Source organism: Peromyscus leucopus, chromosome 23 (assembly GCF_004664715.2).
Source record: "Peromyscus leucopus breed LL Stock chromosome 23, UCI_PerLeu_2.1, whole genome shotgun sequence".
NCBI lineage: Eukaryota > Metazoa > Chordata > Mammalia > Rodentia > Cricetidae > Peromyscus > Peromyscus leucopus.
Window position 1 is genome coordinate 8,191,851 of NC_051082.1, and position 9,671 is coordinate 8,201,521.

General features: G+C 52.4%; 1 protein-coding gene across 1 annotated transcript in view; it reads right to left on the bottom strand.

Moving 5' to 3' along the window:
• The window catches only part of Suds3 (SDS3 homolog, SIN3A corepressor complex component), a 28,630-nt gene extending 19,184 nt beyond the window's left edge, over positions 1-9,446 (bottom strand). The window contains exons 1-5 of the mRNA XM_028878828.2: positions 9,149-9,446; positions 6,921-6,990; positions 3,902-3,957; positions 2,376-2,447; positions 344-363 (exon numbers count right to left, since the gene is read on the bottom strand). Coding sequence (XP_028734661.1) covers positions 344-363; positions 2,376-2,447; positions 3,902-3,957; positions 6,921-6,990; positions 9,149-9,290 — 360 coding nt within the window. The 5' untranslated portion in view covers positions 9,291-9,446. The remainder of the gene's footprint in view (positions 1-343; positions 364-2,375; positions 2,448-3,901; positions 3,958-6,920; positions 6,991-9,148) is intronic.
• Positions 9,447-9,671: the final 225 nt, after the last annotated feature.

The window sequence follows — 9,671 nt, forward strand, 5'->3', positions numbered from 1 at the left end:
CAGCACCCGAGTTGGGCGGCTCACAACTGTCTGTAACTCCAGCTTCAGCAGATCCAGCACCCTCTTCTGGCCTCTAGAGGCACCCACGTATGTGGTAGTCACTCATAGATAAATTAGATTTTAAATTCAAAACCAAGAAACAGTGAGGTGTGACGTCCCAACCCTGCATGATGACTGCTGAGTGAACGGAAGGTCTGAGCAGACACCGAGCATCCCCGCATCAAGCAGACGGTGGCAAAGCTTTCCAAACCGTATACTTGCTGACAGAGGAGGGCGGCAGATCAAGAGGCGCCGCAGCCTCAGAAGGAAGGCGCCTGCAGACCCGAGACCCCTGAGTACTTACTTCCAGTTGGAGGAAGAGTTCTGAAAGAGAGAAAAGCGCAGTTAGAGTCGCCCGCCCGGCCACCATCTTCTAGATGGTGTCAGGAGTCACGGAGTCTCGGCAGTTCTGCCCGAGCAGCCTGACAAAATGCAAAGCTGTCCTCCCACTGAAACCCACCCAGGACAGCCCAGTGAGACACAACATAGTCACCTTGGAGGCAGAGGCCACGTGGAAGCTTTCAAAGTGGGCAGGACCCTCTGGACCCTCCAGAGGACAAGGGTCTGGGCTCAGATGGGACTTAACTCTGAGGCCTTCCTGACAGACCTGAATTCATCAAGTCCTACTCTAAGCTCCGTTAGTCCTACTGTGTGCCGGACAAAATAATTGTTTTCTTATATAAAACAATTTATAAACAGGAATATCTGTTTACCTATGTGATGGCTATTTATTCTTGGTTGTCAACTTGACTACATCTAGAATTAACTAAAACCTAAGCAGCTGGGTACACCTGGGAGAAACTGTCTTTTAAATCACTGAAGTGGGGAGACCCACCTTTAATCTGGGCCACACCTTTTGGTGGCAGCCTGTAGAAAGGACGTGGAGGAAGGAAGCTCACCCTCTTTGCCTGCTTGCCCTCCGTCTCATTGGCCTTGCAGCCTACGTCTTCCGGAGCCCACCATCTACTGAAGGCCGGCTGAGATAACCAGCCTCGAACGCCTGCTGGCTTCTCGGACCTTCCATCGGGAGACAGCCACTGCTAGACTGGCTGGACCACGGCCCATGAACCACTCTAACAAACCCCATTTGTACCTAGAGACTCGTTCTTTTTTTTTTTTTTTTTTTTTTTTTTGTTTTTCGAGACAGGGTTTCTCTGTGTAGCTTTGTGCCTTTCCTGGAGCTCACTTGGTAGCCCAGGCTGGCCTCGAACTCAGAGATCCGCCTGGCTCTGCCTCCCGAGTGCTGGGATTAAAGGCGTGTGCCACCACCGCCCGGCGAGACTCGTTCTATCGGTTCTGTTCCTCTAGAGACCCTAACACAGCCCAGCAGCCTCCACTGGGAGGCTGTAAGTTCCGAGAAAGCCAGCATTTGAAACAAAACCAGTCTGTGACTCCCATCTTTCCTGGGTCAGTGTGAGATGGCTACACTTGGTCCACAAAGACCATGGATGGACCAGAAACTTCGGGGTGTCACAGGTTCTGTGGTCTCCTTGGCAAGCCTCAAATCCTACAGACCATATTTCCCTGTGAAAAGCAACACCCACATACTCTGTGGAGCTTTCAGACTTCCAGAACTCAGACGAAGAGCCCAGACATTTTGTCTGATGAAAAGCACTCAGAACAAACAAACCACTCATTCCAGAGGCCAGGGTCACTCCAGCCAGGGGACTGTGGGCGCAGCCACCCGCTGCATGGTTCCTTTTTCTTTTCTTTTTTTTTTTTTTTGGTTTTTCGAGACAGGGTTTCTCTGTGTAGTTTTGGTGCCCATCCTGGATCTCGCTCTGTAGATCAGGCTGGCCTCTAACTCAGAGATCTGCCCGCCTCTGTCTCCCGAGTGCTGGGATTAAAGGCGTGCGCCACCGCCGCCTGGCAGCTGTATGGTTCTTTAGCACTTACCATTCATTAATTTTCTGTAGATGGGTATTCATGGCCAATGAAATGGTGAGTTTCCTGAAGCCATGGAAGTACTAATGGGCACAGATGCTCCAACACCCTGAGCAAATGCTATGCAGAGCAGACCGCAAGCATTCCATGCCACCAAGTGCTTGAACACATGGAGACCATCACAAGACCACACCCCTCCTCTCAGGTGCAGAAGAAACCAAGCACAGGCATGATGAGTTACAGCCACCAAGTGGACACCAAGCCAGGAGCAACACACGGCAGGGGCGGCCCTGACACGCTGGGCTCCTGGAGGGCAGGTGACCACCTTACCTAACCGCAGCCTGGGCACACCCGTGCCTCACGTTCCCCCAGTGGAGATTCGGGTGTGTTCTATGAGCATGGACAAGCGGGAGGCAGGCACACGGGTGCCCTGTGCACACTGGAGCGCCTACCTGCGTTCCGGATCCTCTCTCTGTACTGCTGGTCCAGCTTCTTCATCCTCTTCTGATATTCCTGTAACGTACCTGATGGGGCATTCACAAAGCAGAGACTCAGAAAATCAGCCGGCTCTGCACACGTCTCTAAGTCACCGTCTAGCATCCAGAGCAAGCCTAGAGAGCCGTACCAGAGAAGAGGCACACAGCAGACAGTACCAGAGACCATGTGGAGCCCCCCCATTGGAACCCTCTCCCCGGGGGGTAAGGGGGGAAGTGGGGGTGAGTAGAAGGGCACAGACACCCAGATACAGACACCCAGGTGACGCTAATCACGGGATCCCACAGTCTAAGACGATGGGCCCCACTCTCCCGGAGAAGGCCCATCCTCTCACAGTGACGTCTAGGTCAAGACTATCCAGGAGACCTTTCTGTAATGGCGGAAAACTCTACCTTCGCAATGTCCAATACAGTGGCCAGTAGCCATGAGGGGCTACTTCAGGGCTGAAACTTGATCAATACAACCGAGGAACCAGATCGCTAATTTAATCAATTCAATGAGACTTAGTCACGTGGCCCGTGGCAGTCAGACGGTGCAGGTGCCGACCCTGAGACCTCTGCCTGTTCGTCTCGCCCCAAGGCAGCTGTCAAGAGCCCCCATCTGTAGGAAGCACTTGTGGGTACAGTACCCGGCAAAGGACCAGGGCCCAGGGGCAACCTTCCGGCAAGGAGGTGCCCACGGGGAAGCAGTCGCCCTGACAGACTGCAGCGTGCCACAGAGACCGCAGCTGACCTGCCCGCTTCACACTATGGTCGGCACTCTGCTCCGGGCCCTTCTTTCTTCCCTTTGTAGATGAAGCAAGAGATGGGACATGCCCCAAAGTCACCTTCCTTAGAGAGCAGCGACACTGGGTGGCAAGCTTGTCCCAGAACTTGAGGAGCCGGCTCTCAGTCAGGCTGCCAAGCCTTTAACGGCCACCGGACTTGCAAGACATGGCCACTTATAATTTACCAAGAAAAGAGAGCAGCGCGGCGAAGTGTGGACTCAGCTTAGAAAGAAGGAGAACTCGACTTCTTTGATAACAATGTCCCTCTTGCTTAAAAACGGTTTGTGTGCCTGTGTGTGTGTGTGTATCTGGAAGTCAGAGGACATCTCTCGGAGCTCTGGCCTCCCACCATGTGAACTGTGGGCATCAATGTCACGTCATAAGGCTTGGTGGCAAGTTCCTTAGGTCACTGAGCCATCTTGCTGACCCACAACATCCTTTTAAAAAAACAAAGTCTGTCTTAGACATGGTGGTCTCCAATCTGTGCCCCAAGGACCCAAGGGAAACTTCAGTTCAAGAATTTGTTCCATACTGAGAACAGTGAAATAGGAAAGTCAGAAACTCACTTTTATGGTAAGACAGCAGAACGTGCGTCAGGTGGCTAACACACACCAGACTCAGCCCTCCCTCAGGCTCCCAGACAGACGTAACCTGGAGACTTGAAGGGCTCGCGGCCCCGGGTGCTGTGGAGGCGCAGGGCAGGCGTCTCCCACCTACCTTCCTGTAACTGCTGCAGCTGCCGCTTCAGAGATGCCAGCTTGTCCTGGTACATCCTGGAAGAGAGGAAGGGCGCAGCTCGAGCTCACTCGGCACAGCGAGGCGGGACCAGGCTATCGGGGGACGCTCTTCGTCCCCAGTGCTCTTCGGGGCGGAGAAGGGGAGTCTGGCTGAAGAGGTGCGAGGGAGAAGAGACTCGGTCCCGCACTCCTGAGGCACAGTGTGTACGATCCCGTGAAGGAGAGGTGGCCCCGATGCATGTCTGTAAGAGCTCACCACAAAGACCGGGAGCGCGTGCTGCTCTCTTGGATTCAAGACGCAGAAGAAATGAGGTTAAACATAACTTCTGTATCAACCGTACCTACACAACCCTACAATTAAATTGTAAATGGCAAAAAGGGATGGAGGAGATGGCTCAGAGGGTTAGAACACTTGCCACCAAGCCTGATGGCCTGAGTTCCACCCCTGGGACCAACACAGTAAAGGAGAGAACCAGCTCCTGCAAGTTGTCCTCTGTCACAGCACCGCGGGGGATAACCCGTCAAGACACAAAATGAACACACAAAAACGTCATTTCCAAAAGGATCCTGGATAGTGGGATAAGGAGACGCCCTCAGCATACCTCCTCTACAGCCAGCACTGCGTGTGAGCAATGAGCACCAAGTCCACAACTCCTACGTCACTTTAAAGGCCCTGCATTTTCAGGATCAGAAACACAATGCTAACTTGGGCTTACAAGTTAAAATGCAGGACGAGGGCCCAGAATACACTGAGCAAAGCGAGCTGTTCTTCTCAGCTCTCACACAGAGGGCTTATGGGCAACCACACACACCAGCAAGTCTGTCTGAGCTGTGAACTCCTGGCATATCATATCCAGGTCAAATCTTTTGCTTCTCCAGGGAAAACACTCCCAATTGCTCAGCAACAGCAAAGGCCTAAGAGAAGACCCTTCCACGAGACCTTTTCACTCCTCAGAAAGGCTATCAGATGCAACACACGTCTTTTCAGAACAGTGAGAGGCCTGTGAGCCCCACCCCAAACCCTCTTTCATGACCAACCCTAATGTGCAGCTCATGTTCAACATGACGGAAAGCATTCAGTTGTCATCACAATGGCTGTCTAGCTTAGTAAGCATGAAGGAGGTCTGGCCAGTCAAAAGCTCATCTCTAAAACTGCTGCTGAGGAGGGCTGGAGAGATGCACTGGCTGCTCTAGGTTCGGGCCTGCCCCTGTGTGGCAGCTGACAGCAGTCTGAAACTCCAGTTCCAGGAGATCCAACGCCCTCTTCTGGTCTCCGAGGGCACTGCAAATGTGGTACACAGAACATGCAGGCCAAACACCCATACACAAAAAAGAAATCGATCTTTCAAAAAAAAAAAAAAAAAAAAACAAACAAACAAACCACACACACTGTTCTGAAACATGACAAGGACAAGAATGAGAGTAGCAGTCACCCAGACAGTGTCTGAGAAGTCTGTGGAACCCAGGGCACCAAGCTCCACCACATAGAGAGAATAGCCAATTCCTGCCCTGAGTCCTCTTGGAAACGGAATGCTTGCAGAATGATAAAGGAAGGGGGCGGGGCCGGGGCCGACATGGGATCCCTTGTCGTGATGCACTTCAAACAGGCCAGACTCCACCAGTCAAAAGCTGGCAAAGCAGAAAAGCCAGGCAGAGTTCCGGGGTGCAACTGAGAACACACGCGTGAATTATTCATGTAACCTTGGGCCAGCATCAGCCACACCTGGCTGAGGTGCACCTTTGGGTTCAAAAGCTTGAAAATGACAGATTCCAGAGATGGCCACACATTTGAAAGGAGACTCTAGGGGCGAAGAAACATGGACCACCTTCCCTGTAGGAGCTGAAAGGTTCAAAACAGATCCAATAGGTTCTCAAAACAGATCCAATGGGGCCTCAAAACAGATCCAATGGGGCCTCAAAATAGATCCAAGAGGGTCTCAAAATAGATCCAAGAGGGTCTCAAAATAGATCCAAGAGGGTCTCAAAATAGATCCGGTAGGGTCCCAAAATAGACCCAATAGGTTCTCAAAACAGATCCAATAGGGCCTCAAAACAGATCCAATAGGGCCTCAAAACAGATCCAATAGGGTTCAAAATAGAGCAATCACCACTTCCTGAAAGCTGAGTGTGGTGCCTCATAATCTGCAATCCAGCACTCAGGAGTATGAAGCAGGAGGATTGTGATGAGTTCAAGCATCCTTGGGCGACAAAATGATTTCCAGCTCACCCTCGAGGGATGGCCTCTCTCTAACCCGTCCTACCCCGGCACCCATCTGGCCGGGCAGTACAGTGGCGTGCACTCATAGTCTCAGTGGCAGGCTGATACAGGAGGAAAGCTGGAAGCCAAAAGTTTGAGACCGGTGTGGCAACCTGGCAAAACTCTGGTTTTCGTTTCTTGGTGGTGGTTGGTGGTGTGTTTTTCTTTAAAAAAAAAAAAAAAAAAAAAAAAAAGCAAGGCCAGGTGTGGCAGGGCACACCGCTAACCCCAGCACTCTGTGAGCTGGAGGCTAGCCTGGTCTCAAAACTATTTCCCCGACTCCATCCAAAAAACAAACAGTGCTTTAGCCTCTCTGGGCAGATGTGATTATGGAAGACAAGGGAGGGCATAGGTGAGGATGTGTGGGAGCAAACAGAGCTGTGTGGCAGGAAGGACTCATAGCCTGCTTCATTCTCAGCTTCCCTGAATTCTGAGCATACTCAGGACACGTAACGTATCGCCTACAATATACTGGACAGGGGCTGGGGGTCTGCAAGACACCCATTTCTCTGGGCGCCAGTTTTCACATCAACCACACCTTCATCACCCCCACCCCACCATTTCAGTCATGGCTCTTTGGAGCCTCCAAGCAGAACCTCGTAACCAGGAAGACTCTTAGATGTGCCCGGAGGGGAAGTGACAGGAACATTCCAGCTTTGCAAGCACTAAGGTCAAAACCGGAGTCTCTAGGATGACTGAGCCAATTGTGTATTCCAGAGAAAAGGCACAAAGCCCGACTCACTGTTCCTTCATCTCCACGTAGTCTTCCTCATCGTGCTTCGCCAGGTCTGTCTCGCTGGCGTCCTCTGTGTCTGCATGAGATGGGGGGAGAAGTGACGGCTGAGATCAAAAGCCACAGAACTGGCACCAAGACAGCATGATTAACGGGCATCTGGGAGAATAACAAATTCCTACCCAACCTGGGCCTGCGTGAACCTACTAGCAAAAGTCATTATATTACATGTGGTTAAAGCAAAAAAGAAAATGCCAGTGCCTTTCCATCTTGGGTTTATGCTGAAAATCTGCTTTTATATGATGTACAATCAGAGAAGAGGTCACACCGGATGGGCAGGCCACAGAGCAACAATGTGCACAGTTCAAGACAGGTTCTGAAGCCGGCGTTGGTGGCGCACGCCTTTAGTCCCAGCACTCGGGAGGCAGAGCCAGGCGGATCTCTGTGAGTTCGAGGCCAGCCTGGGCTACCAAGTGAGCTCCAGGAAAGGCGCAAAGCTACACAGAGAAACCCTGTCTCGAAAAACCAAAAAAAAAAAAAAAAAGACAGGCTCTGAGCATGCACAAGCTCATCCCACCACGTGTTAGGTATATACAATAAGAAGGACACCATCCTCACAACAAATTCAGTTCTAACAACTGAAATGCTTTCAAAGCTAACAGATTTTAAAAAAAAAAAAAAAAAAAAAAAAAAAAAAAAGGCAGGAGAGGAGCAAGATAATTTTTAAAAAATTTTCCGAAACCTTGCATGGCCAAAACTAGATTTAAAAACAAGGGCTGGAGGCATGACTCAGTATAGTTAAGAAAGTTGTTCTTTGCAGAGGATAATGGGACTGGTTCCCCAACCCCCACATCAGATGGTTTATAATGTCTGGTAACTCCAGTTCAAGGGGATCTGGCACCCTCTTCTGGTTTCAAGGGGCACCTGTACATATGTGGTGCACATAAACTCAGACACATAGACATACACATAAACAAAATTTAATTAATTAAAAACATGTTCAATTATATTTATTTCATTTTATGTGTATGAGTACTCTGCGTGTGAGCGCACCACTTGCCTGCCTGGTATCCACAGAGGTCAGAGGTCAGGAAGTACTAATCCCCCCCGGAGCTGGAGTTATAGGCAGCCGTGAGCCATCAAAACCTGGATCCTCTGAAAAATCAGTAAATGCCCTAAACGGGTGAACCATTTCTCTAGGCCACATATATGTGTGTGTGTGTATACACACACATACATACATAAAATAATAACAATTTAAACTGGTTTTAAACAAATAGCTGAATCCAATAGCCCTTACATTGAAGAGGAAGGGGGATCAATTTTGTCTTCACTGCACCCCCTCGTGGTCATTAAAAGCAATGCAGCGTTACACAAGGCAAAATCCCCGGTTAAGCCTTGCCTTTTAACATAGTTAAACCAAATGCATTCAGTTCCTTCAACTTTCTGCTCTGCATACACTGCCCGCTTTTTTTTTTTTTTTTTTTGAAAGGGACTTTCACAGAGGTCCTGTCTAGAGCCAGTCAGCTACGTCCCTAGGCAGTAGAGAGACTAAGATAAGTAAGACGACCCTCCTTGCAGACAGCGAAGCTTTTTACAGCCCGACTTTATACTACACGCCACTCATACAAAGGCCTCCCCCCCACCCTTTCCCCCTCCGCACCTCTCCACCTAGCTAGCTCCTTCCTCGATCTCTCTGGGTGTCCCCTCACACTTATAGCCACACGAGTAAACAAAGTCCAGATTGAGAAGTGAAGCTCTGGGAAGCAATAATGCAAAATACTCGGGACCGAAAACAAATCCCGACCTCCCCTTGCGTCTACTTTCACAGCGGCAAAGCGGGTTTCATTTAACCCTCCCACCTACCCAGGAAGTGAGGACTCCATACTACTCCGCAGCAGGTGGGTAAACAAGAGGCTGGGGGCGCGGGGTCACAAAGCTGGGGTAGGTGCCCGCGTAAACGAATACTTAACACCTGGCAGATTCCAGGTCCCCCGGCGGAGCTAGGGGGATAAGCATTTTGAGGAGAGAAGCTGGGCATCCCTCCGACGACCCGAGTGCACTCCCAGGGATGACTTTCTCCCCGACCACCCAGAGAGGATCTGAGACACTGAGCGGGGAGGGACGATCTCAAAGGGGGCGAACCCCTGGCTCTGAAGACCTCTAGCGACCTCTGACCCCTGTCCCAGAGCCCCCCACCCCCGCCCCGGACCCCGATCCCCGGCCGAGGCCCGCACCTTCGTCGGACTCGCGACCCCGGCAGCTGCGCTCGTCGTCCTCGGCGCTCTCCAGCTCCTCGTCGTCCTCCGGGTAGTACTCCGGGGCGGGCGGCGCTGCAGCCGGGGCGGGCGCCGGAGCCAGCAACCCCGCGGCGCTCATGTCGCCGCCTCGGGCCGCGGCGGAACGTGTCCCGCGGAGCTCGCGGCCGCCTGGCTGCGCCCCGGACGGCCCCCACCTCGCGGAGCCGGAGCCGCGGCCACCCGGTCTCCCTCGGTGCCGAGCTCCGCCCCCGGCGCCCGCGCTGGGCAACGGGGGCCTCGGGCGGCCGGCCACTTCCGGGCCGTGGGCTGCCCGGTGACGGCCTGATCCCGCCGTCCGGGAGGCAGTGGGTGAGACGCCCGGCTCCACGTTCTCTCACACGGCAGCGCCGTCATCGCGGTCTGAAGAACGAAGGCTCGATCGGCCGGCCGCGGGATGAGGGGGCGGAGGCCGGTGTCGCCGCTGGAGTCAGGCAGATCTGTGGGCGGCCCTGCCTGCGGT